A 24260-nucleotide genomic window follows, 5' to 3' on the forward strand; every position below is an offset into this window, starting at 1 on the left:
TTGTGACACAGTGTTCTGCACATCATCTCAATACAGCAAATATGTGTGACACATTGTTCTGCACAACAATTCAATACAGCAAACTTCTGTAACACCATCTCAATACAGCAAACATTTGTGAAACATTGTTCTGCATATTAAGTCATCATCTTAATTCGTAACATGTTATTCTTAAAACATTCAATGAACAAACAGAGAAGTATGTCTAGCTAGAGTGGGGGAGATATACCATGACTGAAGTCCAAATCGGGCAAACTATCTAGGACAATGTGTATTATGACCAAAATCCAATTACTTAGATAATTAAAGCAAAGGTTCACATTTCAGTAAAGCCAGCAATAATTTGATTAATGTGTGCAGACAAACTGTCACCAATTTACATCTTAGTGTGAATAGTCAATAAGTCTGTACTAAATACATGAGCAAGGAGACAAAAAACCTGCAGAATATATCAACTATCTAGTGATAATGAGAGAACAGTCTCCTACCAAATATGTTCACTGTTTGCTTGCAGGAACCTCGAGGACATTATCGGGAGTCTGACTGTTATAACAGATGGTTTAACAGATCCCAGAGATTGCTATCTTGTTCTTGTATGGATTGTCAATATTTATTGATAGCACTGATAAATCTTTGAAAAACGATGTGCTTTAATTCACAACTTGAAAAGTTAGTTGCTCCTTGTTTAGCAAATTCTTGATTGTACCTCAATTTTGGGTGATAACAAGGAGCGGTTGAGAAAAAGGTTAACAGCAGGAAAGTCATGTAACAAACTTATCATAACTACTGCTCAATTCAAATACTCTGTTATAAAACCTGTTTTAATCTCACATATTTTTCAACAATGTTTTCATATTATGTGTTTTAATGCATCTGAATATTGGTTCAGAGAGCAAGTTCTAGTTCATGTGTCTAATCTATTTTACCTCTTTTCACCTGTTAAGACAACATAAACCTATTTTACCTCTGTTACACAAAACCATTTCAAAGACATGTTATAGATACTTAGAATTATATATTAATGCACACTAAAACTTTTGTGTGTTTTTTTTTCTACTAAAAAACAAGGTGTTTTTTTTAAATGAATATTATAGACAGGTACTTTGAGAGTATAATGAGTCAAAGACTCCAACATTAAGCTTGTGTGGGATTTTAAATCTGGGTATGTTTTTATCTGTCTGCCTATATCCTATCAACTGTAAACCACAAGACTCTCTTCACTACACCCAGCTGCACTCTTCCACATTTCATGCACCTAACAAGTATATCTGTGCATAGCATCTTTAACATGTATTATCAACTACACAAAACAGTAAACCTGATCCTATCATTTCATTTCAAAATTTACAAAATGTCTCTATCTGATGTACTGAAGCACACAGAATATGAAATAGACAAAAATTCTAGAACTTACTTTTTGTGAGACAAAAAAGCAAGAGCTCCATCACAAGTTCTTCATCACAAGTTCCCAAATAAACAAAGAAAATTTGATTAAAAAGGAAATTACATCTCCCTTGGTCTGACAATTCAACTAGACACACTAATTTTGAAGGTAAATAAAGCCAAAAATAAATTGTAACTTTTTGTATCTACATCTATTACAGCCTAGTCCTGTCGCTGCCATGCAGACATAATGCATGCAGCTGCGTTCAATAAACGCTTGATGTCCCCGGTGGCATCCTTGTCGATACAAAGCAACCTAAATCCAAAACGAGGTCAAGTTCAAGGTCAAGGTCAAACTGAGGTCAGGTGATGTCTGAAGATGAGGAATGGTCACAGGTTACATCTGCATTAGTACCAAGTCATTCTAGTTAGGGGTATTGATGCTTAGAGACAAAACGGTCCCATTTGGTTAACCTCCTACGGACAGACGAACGGACAGGACAATCACTATATGCCTCCCGCATCAGTAGATGCAGGCGGCATAAAAAACTATGTAGCCTTGTACTGTGCAATGACCACACCTACATAGCCTTCTTCTGTCACATAACCCAAGCTTTAAAGCCTTATCCTTGTCCTGAGACAATAACCATAGCTATACAGCCATTAGCATTTTAGGCAAAGACATAATTACAACTACATTGCCATGTCCTGAGACGTAACCCATATCCTGAAAGCATCGTCCAGAAACATAACCAGAGACATAATTCCTTGTCCTGAGACGAGACATAATTATAGCTACATAGCCTTGTCCTGAGACATAACCCTGGTAATGGGGCTGAGAAGTAATTATAGCAATACAGCCTTGTTTTGACATGTAACCCTTGTCTTGGGACTTGGACAAAGTAAAAGCTACATAGCATTGTTCTGACACATAACCCTTGTCCTTGTCTTGAGACTGAGACATAATTATAACTGCCCAGCCTGATATGACAGATACAAGTTGGTATAGACTGCAAGACAATAAATACAGTTTGAAACATAGAACTGTGTGCAGCAAGTTATTACGTCAGCGGCCTTGACCCCTTAGCTGGGCCACAAACTACATCAGAAAACTAATGTCTAAGAAACAGCAACAATAAGTACGACGTTACCTCAGTAATTCCACATATTTAAATTTAAAATGGTCATAAATCAATTTCACACCATATTTGACTATGTATCAATCAATATACATGAAAATGTATCAACTACAAGACAGTGAGTCGTCCTATATGTAGTCATGATTCTGATAACAAGAGGGCCCTGAAGGCCCTGTATCACTCACCTGACCTAATTCTAACCCCAGATAACTAGCTTTTCCTTTGATTTGACCTAGTGACCTAGTTTTTGACCCCACATGATTTAGATTTGACCTTGACCTAAAGATCATAAAAATTAACATTCTGATCAAGTTTCATGATGATACAGTCATAAATGTGGCCTCTAGATTGTTAACAAGCTTTACCTTTGATTTGTCCTTGCGACTTAGTTTTTTACCCAACCTGACCCTGACTGGAACCTGACCTTAAGATCATTAAGATTAACATTCTGACAAAGTTTCATTAGGGTGTGGTCATAAGGCCTAAAAAAAAAATATGTTTGTTTCCTGTAACCCGACCGACCACAAGTTTTTACCGCCGACCGCAATTTTTTTATGGGCCGAAATTCGAGATTCTGATCATATCTTTATTGATTATAGGGATAATTTAGTTGTACCCGACCTCGCGCGCATAGTAACGAACGTTCCTGGTTCCGTCGACATGAAACAACATGGCGAAAAGCCCTCGAGGTTCCGGGTTTTCACCAGCGAAAATCGAGAAGTTTTCTTTGATGCATATCGAGTTCAAAAGTTCTGCCCCTTGTCAATCAAAATCTCGGTGAATTTCAATACTGTTCGCCGCCACAAGCGGAAGTATGGCAGTAGGCGGAGCGTCATAGTATTTATACTACATGTAGCTTTATGACAGATTAGTCAATGTCACGAACTGCCGCCGCACTGAACGTGGTTCATCGCGGCGTGGTTTGTTATTTTAGTATTAATACAATGTTCCTAATCATTTCATGAAAGGTAGGTATTTATTAAATCAACTGTTGTAACGGTTAATTGATATAACCAAACAAGTCTCGTAGAAGAGCAGCCTATTATCATGTTTGTACCACTTGTTCAGGGGTCACGCTGTCGGTTGCACTTGAGCCATTTGCAACAAAAGATTAATTGTGGCCCCGAAAATCTCTAATTGGCAAAAACGGCCCGAAGCTATGTCTGTCTGCAAAACTATGAACTTTGCCTGTTACACAATGTTTACTGAACAAAAGGAATCAGTGTAGAAAAAAACTTGTATGAACAACATCTGTTATTGAAAGGCGGGAGTAAATTTTCAACAATTTTATTAACTGACTGCAGGCCTCGACCTTAGCGGTGGACCGCTGGACCAACGCAACCAAAATATCGGCAGGTCCACTATCAAAAGTTGGGTAGACCGACGGTCAACCAATTTTCAGTCATGGTCTGCAAATAAAATAAAACCCTTAAAAGTGAAAAATGGGGGGGGGGGGGGGGGGGAGGAGAATCGTACCCATATCGGCGAATTCACAAAACGAAAGTTGATTTTGCCTTAGTACGGCATTCTACAGTTATAAGCATTGGCGAGTTAAAGTCAGGATAGCACGAATGGACTACTCCACCGATCGGGCGAGTGGTTTTTGCGTGGTAACTTTACCAAATTGAGTAATTACATCAGGCAAAATTACCTGGATTGACCTGAATTTACCAGCGAATCGTAAAAATATCAAAACGTCATGCTGGTAATTTTCCATTCCACAAGCACGTGCGCCCTATCGTAATACTTAATTTACATCGCAGTTACTTTTGACACAAAAAACGCGCGTAGTGCATTCATTTTTTAATATAATTGCTTCAGATTTTCAACACCGCTTGAGAACTAATACAGTTTGAATTCTATAACAATTTTAATAAGATATCGACAGGAATGTAGGCAAAATTCTTTAAAAACGATCAAATTTTCATATAATGTTTTGTAAAATTTCAAACAGAGCGATCTTGATTATTTATTTCCTTTTTAAAGTAAATAAACGGTACATACTATGGTAATAAAATTCAGACTTTTGACCAGAATGTACAAAAAACACAATTAAAAAATCTTATATAATGAAAAAGCGGCAGCAATTTAAATACATGGAGTAAAACGATTTTTTGGCAAACAGATTTCTGTTAGCACGGCAGAATAGGTTACGTGACCTCATGAACGTAAATAGAAATGTGGTTTTAAAATGAAGCAGTATGATGTCGTTGCGATTTTTAATAAGTTTTAAATGATTCTTCGTACATATTTTTTGACACAACACTTTGTTAGATATTCTTCTCAAACAATAATGTAAATTTCTTGAGGGCAAATAGGTCATCATCGTTACGGTCTGACACATTTACATGTCAGTTTATTTTGAATATTGCACATTCGCTTTTAAAAAATTAAAGAAAAAACTTTTTTACTGATTTCTTCTCAACAATTAAAGGAATCGAGAAAGTACGATCAGACAGTGATGTGTCACATGGCGCGAAAACATGACGTAATGCAATGACAATCTCGGGGAAACTATACCGCTTTGATCTCCACTGCAGATGCCACAATAACCGACACACTTCTTTTAGCTCTTTGAGGGGGTGTTAATTGATGATGAAAACGAGGCCAATTACTTAGTTTATCATCAGAATCAATACCGATAATTGTTGATGTTTTTTTTTTCACTAACACTGGTCGGGAGGAGGATGATTGTGTCCATATTTTGGGACACTTTTCAAAATAATTATTTTTCGGGATAACAGATTGCTACAGTCTTCCATTTTTAATTATTTTAGAAATAAGTCCTGTTTCTTTGAGTCATATGAAGTTATGACGTCTACAGCATCACAATTTATGAGATAGAATTGGAGGTCCACTAAAGTCTGAGCAGGTCAACTAGATTTGGTGAACCTGCTGGCAACTGCTGAAAAAAATTAAGGTCGAGGCCTGATTAGGCAGTTAATTGGCGATAATAAGGTTACTAAACACTGAAACTAATCACTGAAATGTTCTGACACCTACTAAAAAAAAAAAAAAAAAAAAAAAAAAAAAAAATTCCTACCTACCGACCCCCATTTTTTTCAGCATGTTACAGGAAACAAACGTATTTTTTTTTAGGCCTAAATGTGGTCTCTAGAGAGTGAACTAGCTTTTCTTTGATTTGACCTGGTGACCTAGTTTTTGATCCCATATGACCAAGATTCCAAACTGACTGAAAGATCATCAAGTTTAACATTCTGACCAAGTTTCATAAAGAAACAGTCATAAATGTGACCTAGTTTTTGATACCACATGACCCAGATTCGAATCTGACCCAGAGGTCAACAAGACAGACATTCTGATCAACTCTCATGAGTTTCAAACTTAAAATTAGGTCTCTAGATTGTCAACAAGCTTCACCTTTGATTTGACCTGGTGACCTAGTTTTTGACCCCACCTGTCCTAGATTTGAACTTGACCTAAAGATCATCAAGATGAACATTCTGACCAAGTTTCATAGAGATCATATCATAAATGTGGCCTCTGGAGTCTTAACAAATTTTTCCTTTGATTTGACTTGGTGACCTAGTTTTTAACCCCACCTGGTCCAGATTTGAAATTGACCTAAAGATCTTCAAGATTAACATTCTGGCCAGGTTTCATTAAGATATGGTCATAAATGTGGCCTCTAGAGCATTAAGTAGCTTTTCCTTTGCTTTGACCTGGTAACCTAGTTTTTGACCCCACATGACCCAGATTTGAATTTGGCCTAAAGATCATCAAGATTAACATTCTGAACAAGTTTCATTAAGATATGGTCATAAATGTGGCCTCTAGACTGTTAACGAGATTTTTCTTTGATTTGATCTGGTGACCTAGTTTTTGACCCCACATGATCCAGGGTCGAACTTGACCTAAAGATTATCAAGGTTAACATCCTGACCAAGTTTCATGAAGATACATCTATAAATGTGGCCTCTAGAGTGTTAACAAGCTTTTCCTTTGATTTGACCTAGTGACCTACTTCTTGAACCCAGATGACCCAATATCGAATTCATCCAAGATTTTATTGAGAGTAACATTCTGACCAATTTTAATCAAGATTGGACCAAAATTGTGACCTCTAGAGTGTTAACAAGCTTTTCCTTTGATTTGACCTGGTGACCTAGTTTTTGAACCTAGATGACCCAATATCGAACTCAACCAAGACTTTATTAAGGGTAACATTCTGACCAAGTTTCATTAAGATTGGGCCAAAATTGTGACCTCTAGAGTGTTAACAGTCAAATTGTTGACGACGACGGACACAGGGCGACCACAAAAGCCCACCTTGAGCACTTTGTGCTCAGGTGAGGTAAAAACCCAGTACAAGTTCGAGATTTATTACTTTTAGGTACAATTACAATTTTGTGTTTATATAAATCATCTTCTTACAAAGAATGATAAAAATTCAGTAAGCCTGTCTTCATGCTGTTTATTTTCATCTTAATGTCAAAACTGAAAGCACAGGCTTTCAACACTATTTGGCCAAAAAAATTAGGGCTAAAATAATGGCTATTTTTGCAAAAAATTTGGGCTATTTATACCAAAAATAAAGGCTCCCTGGTAAAATCAGGCCTAAATATATACTGTTGTTTGTTGTTTTTTTAAAGGTGTATGCTTGTAGGTTATAAATAATTTACGCTTGTTTGAGTGAAACAAATTAGAGCATAACTATGCTTCATGAAGCTGTAGCCTAGGAACTCATGGAAACCGATATAAACATCCTCTGTAAATGAATCTTAAAGAATATTAACTTCATTAGTTAACTGGATCATTATATGCATGACTTTGTGAAAAAAAAAATTTCAAAGTTCAGACAGACATTACAAACAAGAGGGCCATGAAGGCCCTGTGTCGCTCACCTGACCTACTGACCTAAATATCATCAAAATAGTTTCATTAAGATATGGTCATAAATGTGGCCTCTAAAGTGTTAACTAACTTTTTCTTTGATTTGACCGGGTGACCTCGTTTTTGACCCCAAATGACCAAGATTTGAACTTGACATAAACATCATCAAGATTAACATTCTAAGTTTCATGAAGATACAGTCATAAATGTGGCTTCTAGAGTGTTAACAAGCTTTTCCTTTGATTTGACCTGGTGACCTAGTTTTTGATTCCACCTGACCCAGATTTGAACGTGACCTATAGATCATCGAGATTAACATTCTGACCAAGTTTCATTAAGATACGGTCAAAAATGTGGCCTCTAGAGTGCTAACTAGATTTTCCTTTGATTTGACCTGGTGACCTAGTTTTTAACCCCAGATGACCCAATATTAAACTTATCCAAGATTTTATTGAGGGTAACATTCTGGCTAAGATTCATTAAGATTGGGCCAAAATTGTGACCTCTAGAGTTTTAACAAGCTTTTCCTCTAATTTGACCTGGTGACCTAGTTTTTGACCCCAGATGACCCAATATCAAACTCGTCCGAGATTTTATTGAGGGTAACATTCTGACCAAGTTTCAGTAAGATTGGGTCAAAATTGTGACCTCTAGAGTGTTAACAGTCAAATTGTTGACCATGGACGACGGACACAAGGCGATCACAAAAGCTCACCTTGAGCACCTCGTGCTCAAATGAGCTAAAAATTAAGGACAATTTTAAAAGAGCAAGAGCAGCGCCCTGCGGGTGCTGACGCTCATCTGATTTTTTTGTATAATAGAAAAATTGTCCTACCCATGATTTTCTAAGTCTAAAAAGGGCCAAAATTCTTGCAAAAAGCAGGATGGAGTTATGTTTCTTGATGTACAGAGTCAGCTTCTAATGGTGAACAACAGTTGCAAGTTTGCTTTGAAAGTTTAGGAGAAAAATTTACCTAAACATAAAACTTAACCAATAAACCTGACATTTTCTAAGTCCAACAAGAGCTGTCTCGGTAGGATGACACATGCCCCCGATGGCACTTTGAATGAATAGTTATGGCCGATGTAGAGTTAGGACTTACCTACGGATTGGTCTTGTGTGAGACCATCATCTACTGTGTCACACATTCATGCATAGTTATTTTAAAAACCAAAGGCAAAATGACAAAGAATATGGACCGGACTGGCCATCAAAGCACTATCATGAAAAAATGATCTTTAACTCTAGTGTGACCTTGACCTTTGAGCAACGGACCTGGGTCTTGGGTGTAACACGTCCGCTTATTGTGGTACACATTCATGCCAAGTTATTTAAAAACCCATCCCTCGATTGACAAAGAATTGGACCGGACACGCCCATCAAGGCACATTCCTTTAAATCTAGTGTGACCTTGACCTTAGAGCTACGAACCGGGTCTTGCGAATGACACGTGTCTTACTGTGGTACACATTTATGCCAAGTAATTTGAAATCCACCCATCGTATGACAAAGATATGGACCGACACGCAATCAATGCACTATCCTTTAAGTTAAGTGTGACCTTGACCTTTGAGCTGGGCCTGGTCTTGAGCACTGCACGTCGTCTTACTGTGGTACACTTTCATGCCAAATTTTTATTTGAAAACATCCCTGATGACAAAGTATGGACCGACACCCAATCAATGCACTATCTTTAACGTTTTAGTGTGACCTTGGACCTTGACTACGACCTGGGTCTTGCGCACTGCACGTTGGTCTTACTGTGGTACATTCACCCAAGGTATTTGAAAATCCATCCTTCGATGACAAAGTTATGACGGGGACACGCCAATTCAAGCCTATCCTTAAAAGTCTAGTTTGACCTTGACCTTTGAGCTACGACCTGGGTTTGCGCATTTGCATGCGTCTTACTGTGGTACACATTCTGCCAAGTTATTAAAAAATCCCATCAATCGATGACAAAAATGGGACCCGACACGAAAAATTGCGGACAGCCAAACAGAACCGACAACTGAAACCGACAGACCGACAGACGGTTCAAAAACTATATGCCTCCCTTCGGGGGCATAAAAAGGGCCATAATTCTTGCAAAAAGCAGGACAGGTTTATGTTTCTTGCTGTACAGGGTCGCTATAAGGTGAACAGTGTTGCCAAGTTTTAAAGCAATAGCTTTGATAGTTTTTTAAAAGCGGACCCTAAACATAAAACTTATTAATAACTAATAATCTGATTTTCAAGTCAAAAGGGGGAAATAATTCTTTCAAAAAGCAGGACAGAGTTAAGTTTCTTAATTACAGAGCAGCTTAATGGTTGTGAAAAACTGTTGCAAATTTCAAACAATAGCTTGATAGTTTAGGAGAAAAGTTGACCTAAAACATAAAACTTAACCAAGATCTGTATTTCCAAGCCCAAAGGGCCATAATTCTTGCAAAAAGCATGATGGAGGTTATGTTTCTTGCTGTACAGGGAGCTATTGATGGGAACAAGTGTTGCAATTCAAAGCAATCCCTTTTGATTGGGTTTAGGAGAAAAGCTGCCCTAAACATAAATTTTCCCGGCAAAAATGAGAAAAACCATCTTTTTTTTTCAAAAAAACCAGATGAGCAAAAAAAAGGGCTTTTTTAGGATCTGGTCCTTATGAGTGTTTTCTAGGAAATTTAGGAGCCTAAAAAATTAAAATTTTTTTTAGGAAATTTAGGGCCCTTAAACCTGATTAAGCACACACTGTTAAAAATTCTAACAATGCCATTTGGTTGTAATAAAGTTAAGATGAACAAATGTCAGTAAAACCCCACAGTCCCTCGATTTATCTCACACACCTAATTATAAAGAATACGGGGGGGGCAGTCTGAAGACAGCTATATTCCCGACGCGTAGGATAGTTGAAAGGGTTTGGGTTTGGGTTTAGAAGCATTGACCTTGTTAGTAACCTCGAAACCCGTTGTAACACTGCTCGATATACCCGGTATTCATTATACGCGGAGCTCTTGGGCCCGGGAATTTCGGGGGGTAAAAAAAAAAAAAGTCCGCAATGTAATTTAAATTTGATCAAAACCACGTTAAACTACAGGGTACCTGTACTTTATTCCATGAAACTGGACAAAAATCATTAATTGTCTGCAGCTTACTTTTTGGTTTGCCTTGTTAAAGTTTGCAACATGTAGCATGAAAAATTAGGCAATTAGAAAACCGGTCAAAATTAATTGTTGCACTTTGGGGTCTCCTATTCAAGTTAAGGCCCCATTAAGTGGATGCTGAACATTGGTGTAAAAAAAAGGCCCAGTTTTTTGTTTTAACATGAGGTTTTCAAAATCATACACTATTCTCAGTTGAGATAAAATCACTGAAGCCTTTTGGGAATTTTCCCCTTTTAATATCGTATTTAAACAACGGGTAAATTTACAACTTCTACTTTATCGATTTCTTCCAGGGTATTCAAAAAAATTGGGGTTTTAAGACGGCCGCTTTTCACTTTTAGAATTAAACCCCCCCCTGGGGCAAATGCATTTCATATGTACCCACGCCGGCACTCCCCACACAGAATTATATGATTTTACTCCGGGATACACTTCCAACTTCTTTTAGAATCACGCCAAATGGAAGATGGGGTTAATTCATTTGAGGGTATTTTCCAGTACATTTAAGTAAAAATGTCCTTTAACATTCTAATTTTATAACTTAAACAGCGGTCCATGACGTCTTATACATTAACATTGGGTGGGTATTGCATAACGCTGAACGATCAACGTTATAAAATTTAAAACCCCTCTAAAACCCGGGGTCTCGAACCTTGGACCCCGATGACAGCGTTATAACGGAGTCCCAGTATTTTATTGTCTATGTATGAGTAAACCAATTAATTTGAAAATACATCAAGGGGTTAAAGAGATAAAGAGCAGCTCAAAATGTAAGTTAAACTTTGACCTACTTGTAACTTTGGCCTTGATCAAACAGCTGACACACAGTTTTGCACATCATCTTGGGGAGTGATCGTTAACTAAACATCATGAAAATCCTTCAAGAGGTTAGAGAACAGAGCAGACACAGAATTGAAGCTCAAACCTTTGACCTCAAATGGACCTGATCCTGACCCAACATGGCTACCTCATGATTTCTGCACATTCTTGATGAGGTGATAATTCCCACAGTTTCATGAAAACCTTCAAGGGTTAGAGATACAAGCGACAAAAAAAGAAGCTCAAACTCTGACCTGCGTTGTGACCTTGACCTGAGCGACCACGTGTTCTGCACATGTCTGATGAGGTGATCAACTGATCCAAGTTTATGAAAATCCTTCAAGGGTTAGGAGAAACAGAGCAACACAAAAGGTTAGGACAGACAAAAGGGACAGAACAGGGTTTTTTCAGCCTTTTATACTATCGGCATATTCCGAATGCCAAAAAGTATTATTATTTTAAAAAAATGAGTGCCAAAATTCCCAATCTACTCTCTGAAAAAAAAAATTCATCAAAATTATACAAATTTTGACCAAATTGTAGACAATTTTGTAATGGAAGTATGTTAAAGAGGTTGTACAATTGAAACAAATGTATGACAAGTGCTTAAAACACCTTACTAAATCCAGGACTAATCATTTCCAATTGAAAAAATTTACGCGTCAAAATTACAATTTTGGGGTAGAGGCTATGTTCCAAAATTAGCTAGAAAAAAACCCTGCGGAAGACGGAGACCATTCCTATAACCCCACACCACTTGTGGCAGAAGATTTAAAGGTTATACCCCAAGTTATAAGCGCTTCAAATGAAATTCATTTGATACATATCATTCAAAAGAAATGGATTATGGTTGTGTAATTACCAGAACATATACAGAAAAACAGTTAGGCAATTAAGTGCAGTCACTGGAAAATAAACTTCCTCAAATATAATGTTTTCCTCTTTAAAGAAAATGCAAAATGCACAAATTTAACAAACTATGAACAGCTCACTGTAAAAACAAACTAAAACTAGCAATGTGTAAATTCAGAGGACACCAATGTCCCTGCTATTCAATGTTAAACATAGATGTGTGAGTGCTGTAATAGCACTTTGTCAATAGACCCAGAAATTATGTGCTGTATAAGTACCTGTACATTGGTTTACATCATAAATAATATCATGATGTAGGCAGTGAAACTAAAAATACAAACTTCAAGTAGGAACTAATCTATTTTAGATATATGTGTATTTAACTGCATAAAAGTACCTAGACTGATAAAAATATTAAAATATCACTTTCCGAAAAGGAGTTATTTGAGCTGGAAAAAAACTAGAGCTATCACTTAAGGTGATGAATGCACCCCCCACATGCACGACACAGACACTGCAATTGAACGCACACAAGAGCATAATATGTGACTTATGTATATAGATGTATGTAAAACAGTATAGTAAACAACAAGACTGCAGGACAGCAACCCGACATAAACAGCGTCAATTAAAATGAATACAATTGAAAAAGGGGCATAATTTTTAAAATGCAAAGTAAGTATTGAACCTCTGTACTAAAACATATCATGACAGCGAACAAGTTGTGAAGTTTAAAAACCTTTCAATTGTGGATACTGAATACCACTACATACAAAAACTAAAAAAAAAAGGCTAAGTCAAAGGGCGATAATTTGTAAAAATGCAAAGTAAAAGTTATGGACCTTCACAGTGCATGTTAGATCATGACAGTGAACAAGTGTGGAAGTTTCAATCCATCAATTAGTGAACTGAATATCAGATTACATAAAAAAATTTAACCAAAAACTGCTAAGTCGAAAAAGGGCATAATTTGAAAAAAAAGAGAGTAGAGTTATGGGACTTGCTTAGTGCATGTCAATCATGATAGTGAAGAAGTATGTGAAGTTTCAATCCATTCCCATTAGTAACTACGAGATACCAGCTTACATACAAAACCTAACCAAAATTTCTAAGTCGAAAAGGGGCATAATTTTGTAAAAAGCAAAATAGAGTTATGGAACCTGTGCAATGTAGATCAGTTCTCACAGTGAATAAGTGTGTGAAGTTTCAATCCTTTCCCCAAAGTGGTTACTGAGATACCAGCTTACATACAAAACCTTAACCAAAATCGGGAGCGGACGCGGACGCGGGACGCCGACCCCGGGCGCATGGGCGAGTGCAATAGCTCACTATTCTATGAATAGTCGAGCTAAAAAACGAAGTCCCATAACTATGCAGAATATTTATCTAAAAGAACAAGACATGCACCATGCACAACTAGGGTTGGTACTGATCACTTATGTGAAGTTTCATTAAATTGTGTGCAAAGGTTCGGAAGATTAGGCGCACACAAGATTGCATATGCAGACTGTATGTACATAGTATAATCAGAGATCGCGAAAGTCGTTTGTCCGTCGGACATTTCCGGTAAATTTTGATCCGGTCCGGCGTGATATATCAAGTTCACAAGACAAAGTGTCCGATAAAAATTGCAGGTCAATATGATAAAATAAGAAGAAAGTTCTCCGCGATTTCGCGAAAGTTTGACTTTCACCATTAAATTGTAACATGGAATCCCGAGAAATTGATGTCAAACTATATTTTAGTAAGCGCTTGTTTCATTGGTACTTAAAATAGAAACACTGGAAAACCCCTCCAGCGTCACGACAATTCTAAGAACGCGCGTTATCATTGGATGCTTACTAATCGTGGATGGTACTCGATTTATGTATGCGGGAACCAGACGGGAATTTCCAGAAATTCCGAGGTCATCTTTCTCTTCATCCATATGTCAACATCAACGTGACTTGGTGCAAACAATAGATTTGTGGAAGAAAAGACAGCGATGATAAAGCCAATGAATACAGAATAAAATTTGTAAAAAGATCCTTCGGAAGCAAAGAATGCAACCAAGAAGAATAACAGCAGACACGTTTTGACAGAGTCTGTTCACGAGAGGTAATGAAATGTGCAACATCTCTCATGCCCCCTAGCAACGGCTTAAGCGGGACTCTAAATCTATTACACGTATGTTGAATGACTCCATGGTCCAAAAGGACCAGAAAATATAACAACACTGAATCCAAGTACAGGGAGACTTTTCACCGCCTGAAAACTTAATGTCTGAAATCTGTTTCAATTAATATGTGGAAATAAACTAAAAGGATGTAGATTCGTGTAATGTTGTCAATACAGACTATGTATAAATACCAGTTTTAAAGATCAGATACCAAATTTATTAAAAAGAATTCGGTCTTGTAAAATATTATCCGGTCCTGTAAAAAAATCATATTTACCAGACCGACTGTCCTGTGAATATTCAGGGTCTTTCATGAACACTGATGTTAACAAGGAACAAAGTCCCATAACTCTGCAATTTTTGTTGTTGAAAGAACCTAACATGCCCCATGCACATCTACTGTTGTTACTGATCACTTGTGTGAAGTTTCATTAAATTGTGTCAAGGGGATGAGGAGAGATGGTGCGCACAAGATTGTGTCTATGTATATAGTATAGTAACAAAAAACAAAGTCCCGTAACTCTGCAATTTTTTTTTTCTGAAAGAACCTAACATGCCCAATGCACAACTACTGTTGTTACTGATCACTTGTGTGAAGTTTCATTAAACTGTGTCAAGGGGATGAGGAAAGATGGTGCGCACAAGATTGTGTCTACGGATAGACAGACAGACGGACGGACAGACAGACAACCTGAAACCAGTATACACACCCCCCCTTACAACTTTGTTGTCAGTGGGTACAATGATCCCGGGTTAAATATTTGGAAAAACTCTGCTAAGACTTTATGGTAGGCTTAGGTGGCTATTGACCTAGAACCTAATGCAAACTATGCACTTTTTACCTCTATGAAGGGAAAAAGCATGCATAATTGCCACATGGATTAGCAATCTGAAGAGAAAACTATGTAAAGATCAAATAAGCTAATGCCTTGGGGAAAGTGTGACATTTTCTGTGGTGAAAATTGTTAAGGTTTCGATGGAGGCCTTGAGAAACAAAAATCAAACAACACCAAATCCTATAAAGAAAGAGTTGTTTGACATGAAAATTGAACAGCATGTAAAACATGTATATTACTTTACGAAACAAGTGTCAGTATACTGATATAAACATTTAATTCCGGAAAAGGGCTGCCTAAAGAGGCTCCACTTCCGGACAGTTTAAACGCCTTTAAAAAAATCATCATTTTCAAAGAACTGTTACACATGTTTGTTTTGATGCATTTGCAAAAGCGTGCGAGTGTTTAAATTTCACGAACAAGGTGGAACATAGTTTTCAGCAAAATTTTTTATCTTTTTTTCTTTACAAATGGCATTCATTTTTAAAGGGAGACAACTTTTTCTCAAAGATTACTTAAAATAATCGGAAAAAGTTGTTTCCCTTGAAAATAAATGCCATTTTACTTAAATATTTGGGAAACAGTTGTCTCCCTTTGAAAAAGAATGTCATTTGTAAAGAAATAAAGATAAACAATTGCTGAAAAACTGGTGTTCCAACTTGTTATGCGAAATTTCACCACTCGCACGCTATTGCAAATGCATCAAAACGAACATGTGTAACTGTTTTTTGAAAAAGGTGAGTTTTTAAAAGGGGTTTAACTGTCGGAAGTGGAACCCCTTTAGGCAGCCCTTTTCGGAATTCAAAGTTTATATCAGTATACTGACACTTGTTTCGTAAAGTAATATACATGTTTTACATGCTGTTCAATTTTCATGTCAAACAACTCTTTCTTTCTATGATTTGGTGTTGTTTGGTTTTTGTTTCTCAAGGCCTTCATCGAAACCTTAACAAACAGATGATTTTGTTGAAAAAGAGGACCATGATGGTCCTGAATCGCTCACCTGTTCCCACATGACCCAGTTTTGAGTATGACGTCGTTTTTTCTATTATTTGACAAAGTAACCTAGTTTTTGAGCTCATGGACCCCCGTTTTGAACTTGACTTAGATATCAACAAGATAAAATTCTGACCAATTTCATGGGAAAATCTATTCAAAATATGGCCTCTAAAGAGGTCAAAAGATTTTTCTAATTTTAGACCTACTGACCTAGTTTTTTGGACCGCAGTTGGACCCAGTTTCCAAAATCTGAATTAGATATCATCAGATGAACATTCAGACCAAATTTCATACAGATCCCGTTAAAAGTATGGCCCTAGAGAGGTCACAAGGTTTTTTTATTACTTGACCTACTGACCTAGTTTTTGAAGGCACGTGACCTAGTTTCAAACCTGACCTAGATATCATCAAGGTGAACATTCTGACCAATTTTCATGAAGATCCATTCAATGGTATGGCCTCTAGAGAGGTCACAATGTTTTTCTATTTTAAGACCTACTGACCTAGTGTTTTGATCGCAGTTGACCCAGTTTCAAAACTTGGGCCTATATTCCAAACAAGATAAACATTCAGACCAACTTTCATACAGATCCCATGAAAAATTTGACGTCTAGAGAGGTCACAAGGTTTTTTCATTATTTGACCTATTGACCTACATTTTGAAGACACGTGACCCACTTTCAAACTTGACCTAGATATCATCAAGATGAACATTCTGACCAATTTTTATGAAGATCCATTCACACGTATGGCCTCTAGAAAAGTCACAAGGTTTTCTATTTTTAGACCTACTGGGCCTAGTTTTTGACCGCACGTGACCGGTTTCGAACTTGACCTAGATATCATCAAGATGAACAATCAACCAACTTTCATACAGACCCATGAAAAATATGGCCTCTAGAGAGGTCACAAGGTTTTTCTATTATTTGACCTACTGACCTAGTTTTTGATGGCACGTGACCCAGTTTAAACCTTGACCTTGATATCATCAAGGAGAACATTCTGACCAATTTTCATGAAGATCTCATGAAATATATGGCCTCTAGAGAGGTCACAAGGTTTTTCTATTTTCAGACCTACTGACCTAGTTTTTGACAGCACGTGACCCACTTTCGAACTTGACCTAGATATCATCAAGATGAACATTCAGACCAACTTTCATACAGATCTATTGAAAAATATGGCCTTTAGAGAGGTCACAAGGTTTTTCTATTATTTGACCTACTGACCTAGTTTTTGAAGGCACGTGACCCAGTTTCGAACTTGACCTAGATATCATCAAGGTGAACATTCTGACCAATTTTCATGAAGATCTTGTGAAATATATGGCCTCTAAAATGGTCATAAGGTTATTCTATTTTTAGACCTACTGACCTAGTTTTTGACCGCACATGACCCACTTTCGAACTTGACCTAGATATCATCAAGATGAACATTCAGACCAACTTTCATCAGATCCCATGAAAAATATGGCCTCTAGAGAGGTCACAAGGTTTTTCTATTATCTGACCTACTGACCTAGTTTTTGACAGCACGTGACCCAGTTTCAAACTTGACCTAGATATCATCAAGGTGAACATTCTGACCAATTTTCATGAAGATCTTGTGAAATATATGGCCTCTAGAGAGGTCATAAGGTTATTCTATTTTTAGACCTACTGACCTAGTTTTTGACCGCACATGACCCACTTTCGAACTTGACCTAGATATCATCAAGATGAACATTCAGACCAACTTTCATACAGATCCCATGAAAAATATGGCCTTAGAGAGGTCACAAGGTTTTTCTATTATTTGACCTACTGACCTAGTTTTTGACAGCACGTGACCCAGTTTCAAACTTGACCTAGATATCATCAAGGTGAACGTTCTGACCAATTTTCATGAAGATCTTCTGAAATATATGGCCTCTAGAGAGGTCACAAGGTTTTTCTATTTTTAGACCTACTGACCTAGTTTTTGAAGGCACGTGACCCAGTTTCGAACTTGACTTAGATATCATCAAGGTGAACATTCTGACCAATTTTCATGAAGTTCTTGTGAAATATATGGCCTCTAGAGAGGTCACAAGGTTTTTCTATTTTTAAACCTACTGACCTAGTTTCTGAAGGCACGTGACCCAGTTTCGAACCTGACCTAGATATCATCAAGATGAACATTCTGACCAACTTTCATAAAGATCCCACAAAAAATGTGACCTCTAGAGTGGTCACAAGCAAAAGTTTACGGACGGACGCACGGATGACGGACGCTGCGTGATCACAAAAGCTCACCTTGTCACTATGTGACAGGTGAGCTAAAAATTCAAAACCAACAGGATTTCACAAGGCAAAATATATTGAAAAGGCTATTGCTGGAAAGGGAACAATCTCTACTACCCATATATATGTGACAAAGTATGGCGAAAATAGCTAGAAATATGAAAAAATGAAAGAAATCAATTTCTGGACTGATAGATGCAGGACTGTGTTATCATGCATAGCATTTAACATAGATAGGTTACGGTACTTTTCCTTTGCACTGATATAACATGGACAGGTTTAGGATTAACAAACGGTGTACATTCAACAATTTCACTGTATAAACAGATTGTTTCCCTTGTGTAAAGAAGGCTTAGGGTAAGTCTCTAATTCAATATGGCAGTGAAATCATATCATACTAAGTAGTCAATGGGCAAAGTGTCTAATTAATTTGTATAGAGGAACCTCTGGTTTGTAATGTAATTGCAACAATTCACTGGAAACTTCCTCATCTTTACTGCTTATTTTCAGACGAGGGACATGTACAGCTGGCAATATTTTCTTGGTTTGATGTGTGCATTTTACATTGCATGTGTACTAGTAATTTAAGTATGGGAACTCAATGGAACAAGAGGACCATGATGGTCCTGAATCGCTCACCTCTTCCCACATGACCCAGTTTTGGGTATGACGTCGTTTTTTAGCCCACCATCATCAGATGGTGGGCTATTCAAATCACTCTGCGTCCGTGGTCCGTCGTCCTTCCGTCCGTCCGTCCGTCCGTCATTCGTCCGTCCTTCCCTTAACAATTTCTCGTTACCGCATCTCCCAGAAACTACCAGGGGATTTTGACCCAAAATTTGTCAGAATGATGTATTGGTACCCTAGTTGTTTTCCCCCTGAAAATCAGACTGGTTCAACAATTTTTGAATGAGTTATGGGCCCTTTGTTTATTTCTATAATTTAAAATAAATTTATATAGGGAAAAACTTTGAAAATATTCTTGGTCCCAAAAACCCCAGAGCCTAGGGCTTTGATATTTGGTATGAAGCATCATCTAGTGGCCTCTACCAAGATGATTCAAATTTTTTCCCTTGGGGCTAATATGGCCCCCCCCGGGGGTCACATGGTTTAATGCTTGTAAAAGGGAAAAACTTTTAAAAACCTCTTTTTTCAAAACCACAGGGCCTTTGGGCTTTGTAAATTTTTTTTTGTGACATCATTTTGTGGTCTTTGCTAAGATTGTTTTAAAATATCCCCCTAGGGTCAAATATGACCCCGCCCTGGGGCACATGGTTTACATAGACTTATATAGGGAAAAAAATTTTAAAATTTTCTGGTCCAAACCACAAAGACTAGGGCTTTGGCATTTTTAATGTAGTGGTTCTCTACCAAGTTTGTTCAAATTATCCCCTTAGGGTCAAAATTGCCCCGCCCTGGGGGTCACATGGTTCATATAGACTTGTATAGGGAAAAGCTTTTAAAATCTTCTTGTTAATAACCTACAAAATCAGATTTGGACCACATGTATGGTTTTGAGTGGCAAGATGAACCTTTACATGAGTTGACCTTGATTTTGACCAGTGACCTACTTTCACATTCTGTAGCTACAGCCTTCAAATTTGGACCACGTGCATAGTTTTTTTGCACTGAAAAAAAACCTTTGACCTTGAAAATTGACCTAGTGACCTACTTTCACATTTTTGAAGGTACAGGCTTCAAATTTGGACCACATGCATAGTTTCATGTTCTGAAATGAAATTTGACCTTGATTTTGACCTAGTGACCTCTTTCACATTTCTCAAACTACAGCCTTCAAATTTGGACCACGTGCATAGTTTTGTGCACTGAAAAAAACTTTGACCTTGACATTGACCTAGTGACCTACTTTACATTTTTGAAGGTACAGGCTTCAAATTTGGACCACATGCATAGTTCTGTGTTCCGAAATAAAAATTTTACCTTGATTTTGACCCAGTGACCTACTTTCACATTTCTCAAGCTACAGCCTTCAATTTGGACAATTGCATAGTTTTTTTTGTACCGAAATGAACTTTGACCTTAAGATTGACCTAGTGACCTACTTTCACATTTCTGTAGCTACAGGCTTCAAATTTAGACCACATGCATAGGAGTGTGTAACGAAACAAACTTGACCTTGACATTGACCTACTTTCACATTTTTGAAGGTACAGGCTTTAAATTTGGACCACATGCATAGATTTGTGTTCTGAAGTGTTATTTGACCTTGATTTTGACCTAGTGACCAACCCTTTTACCTTTCTCAAGCTTTCAGCCTTCAAATGGACCACTTGCATAGTTTTGTGTACCGAAATAAACTTTGACCTTTAAAATTGACCTATGACCTACTTTTCCCAAAATTTTTCAAACTACAGCCTTCAAACTTGTTGCACATGCAAAGTTTTGTGTACAAAGAACTTTGTCCTTGAAATTAATCTAGTGACCTACTTTCAAAATTACTCTGGCTACAGCTTTCGAATTTGGACCATGCACAGTGTGGTTACGGAAAGAAATTTGACCTTGAGCTAGTCAGTAAGTCTTGAAATTTGGGAAAACTCAAAATGGCACATTTGGGGGGCGCCAAGATCACTCTGTGATCTCTTGTTCTATTATTTGACATAGTGACCTAGTTTTTTGAGCTCATGTGACCCAGTTTTGAACTTGACCTAGATATTATCAAGATAAAAATTCTGACCAATTTTCATGAAGATCAAATTGAAAAACATGGGCTTAGAAAGGTCACAGGTTTTTCTACTATTTGACCTATTGACCTAGTTTTTGAAGGGACTGACCCTGTTTTTTAAATTTTCCTAGATATCATCAAGGTGAACATTTCACTAATTTTCATTAATATCTCATGAAAAATATGGCCTCTAGAGAGGTCACAAGGTATTTCTATTTTTATACCTACTGGCCTAGTTTTTGACCGCACGTGACCCAGTTTCTAAACTGACCTAGATATCATCAAGGTGAACATTCAGATCAATTTTCATGAAGATCTATTGAAAAATATGGCCTCTTAGAGAGGTCAAAAGATTTTTCTAATTTTAGACCTACTGACCTACTTTTTGACCACAGTTGACCCAGTTTCAAACTTGACCTAGATATCATCAAGATGAACATTCAGACCAACTTTCATACAGATCCCATGGAAAGTATGGCCTCTAGAAAGGTCACAAGGTTTTTCTATTATTTGACCTACTGACCTAGTTTTTTATGGCACGTGACCCAGTTTCAAACCTGACCTAGATGTCATCAAGGTGAACATTCTGACCAATTTTCATGAAGATCCATTCAATGGTATGGCCTCTAGAGAGGTCACAAGGTTTTTCTATTTCAAGACCTACTGACCTAGTTTTTCATTGCAGTTGACCCAGTTTCAAACTTGACCTATATATCATCAAGATAAACATTCAGACCAACTTTCATACAGATGAGAGGTCACAACGTTTTTTCATTATTTGACCTACTGACCTACTTTCTGATGGCACGTGACCCACTTTCAAACTTGACCTAGATGTCATCAAGATGAACATTCTGACCAATTTTTATGGACATCCATTCATAAGTATAGCCTCTAGAGAGGTCACACAGTTTTTCTATTTTTAGACCTACTGACCTAGTTTTTGATTGCACATGACCCTGTTTCGAACTTGACCTAGATATCATCAAGATGAACATTCTGACCAATTTTTATGGACATCCATTCATAAGTATAGCCTCTAGAGAGGTCACACAGTTTTTCTATTTTTAGACCTACTGACCTAGTTTTTGATTGCACATGACCCTGTTTCGAACTTGACCTAGATATCATCAAGATGAACATTCAGACCAACTTTCATACAGATCTCATGAAAAATATGGCCTCTAGAGAGGTCACAACGTTTTTCTATTATTTGACCTACTGACCTAGTTTTTGACGGCATGTGACCCACTTTCGAACTTGACCTTGATATCATCAAGGTGAACATTCTGACCAATTTTCATGAAGATCTCATGAAATATATGGCCTCTAGAAGGTCACAAGGTTTTCTATTTTAGACCTATGACCTAGTTTTAACTGCAGTTGACCCAGTTTCGAACTTGACCTAGATATCATCAAGATGAATATTCAGACCAATTTTCCCTACATATCCATGAAAAATATGGCCTTTAGAGAGGTCACAAGGTTTTTTATTATTTGATCTACTGACCTAGTTTTTGACGGCACGTGACCCAGTTTCAAACTTGACCTAGATATCATCAAGGTGAACGTTCTGACCAATTTTCATGAAGATCTTGTGAAATATATGACCTCTAGAGAGGTCACATGGTTTTTCTTTTTTTAGACCTACTGACCTAGTTTTTGAAGGCACGTGACCCAGTTTCAAACTTGACCTAGATATCATCAAGATGAACATTCTGACCAATTTTCATGAAGATCTTCTGAAATATATGGCCTCTAGGGAGGTCACAAGGTTTTTCTATTTTTAGACCTACTGACCTAGTTTTTTATGGCACCTGACCCAGTTTCGAACTTGACCTAGATATCATCAAGGTGAACATTCTGACCAACTTTCATAAGGATCCCATGAAAAATGTGACCTCTAGAGTGGTCACAAGCAAAAGTTTACGGACTGACGCACGCACGCACGGACGACGGACACCGCGCGATCACAAAAGCTCACCTTGTCACTTTGTGACAGGTGACCTAAAAACTGCTGGTCAGCTCAGACCTTTTTTTCTCCTATAGGGGAAGCTTCTGCATATTATTGTTAAAAGACTCTGATTTTCAGAACTGGGAACTCATCAAAATGTAACATATGTTATGTTTACGTAAAAAAGCCTCATAGTTGTACTGCAAATAAAGACAAAAGTACTTACGAAAGAAGTCTCTTTTGCACAAATTCTTGGCACAGAACACTGTAATAAAGAAAGCAATATAAGCTGTATAATTATGCAAATGAACATGAGAATCACACGTAATCATGGACTTCCAACCACTCTCTCATTCAACTTATTTCTCAAATCCTTCTCTGACATAAATGCAGTTTAACTGTGTTTTATAAATTACTTATTTAACATTTCACATTTACCCAAAATTACTCTTCTTTTGACCTATTGCTCCTAAACCTGTTCTCAAGTATGCAGCAATTTGCAGCAGACACAGGGGTTCTTTTCTTACGAAACTGCGGCTAATAATCGGTGTCTTCCCTTAGAAAAAAATTTCCCCAAATGAAAAATAAATCCCAAAAAATGAATTCCCCACTCAACGATTAAATTTTTTTGGTGTGTTAAAAATATTTAATGCTGTAATTCTGCTAAGATGAGTATCGAAATGATTCAAATCTGTATCAAAAGTTCTACAAGTGGTCCAAATTTCCATATCTTCAAAAACAAAAGGACCATGATGGTCCTGAATCGCTCACCTCTTCCCACATGACCCAGTTTTGAGTATGACGTCGTTTTTTCTATTAATTTTACATAGGGGACCTAGTTTTGAGCTCATGTGACCCAGTTTTGAAATTGACCCAGATATTATCAAGATAAAAATGTGACCAATTTTCATGAAGATCCATTGAAAAATGGTCTCTAGAGAGGTCACAAGGTTTTTCTATTATTTGACCCATTGACCTGTTTTCGAAGTACATGACCCTGTTTTGAACTTTATCTAGATATCATCAAGGTGAACATTCTCACTAATTTTCATGAAGATCTCATGAAAAATATGGCCGCTAGAGAGGTCACAAAGGTTTTTCTATTTTATACCTACTGGCCTAAATTTTTGACTGCACGTGACCCCGTTTCTAAACTGACCTAGATATTGTCAAGGTGAACATTC

At 37.3% G+C, this 24260-nt stretch overlaps 1 protein-coding gene across 3 annotated transcripts in view; it reads right to left on the bottom strand.

The window, feature by feature from the left end:
- Positions 1-23423, bottom strand: part of LOC123562109 (E3 ubiquitin-protein ligase SMURF2-like) — an 84293-nt gene extending 60870 nt beyond the window's left edge. For all 3 annotated transcript variants that reach the window (XM_053535081.1, XM_053535075.1, XM_053535068.1), the window contains exon 1: positions 23303-23423. In XM_053535081.1, coding sequence (XP_053391056.1) covers positions 23303-23408 — 106 coding nt within the window. In that variant the 5' untranslated portion in view covers positions 23409-23423. The remainder of the gene's footprint in view (positions 1-23302) is intronic.
- Positions 23424-24260: the final 837 nt, after the last annotated feature.

The sequence above is a fragment of the Mercenaria mercenaria genome, chromosome 2 (assembly GCF_021730395.1).
Source record: "Mercenaria mercenaria strain notata chromosome 2, MADL_Memer_1, whole genome shotgun sequence".
Classification (NCBI taxonomy): domain Eukaryota; kingdom Metazoa; phylum Mollusca; class Bivalvia; order Venerida; family Veneridae; genus Mercenaria; species Mercenaria mercenaria.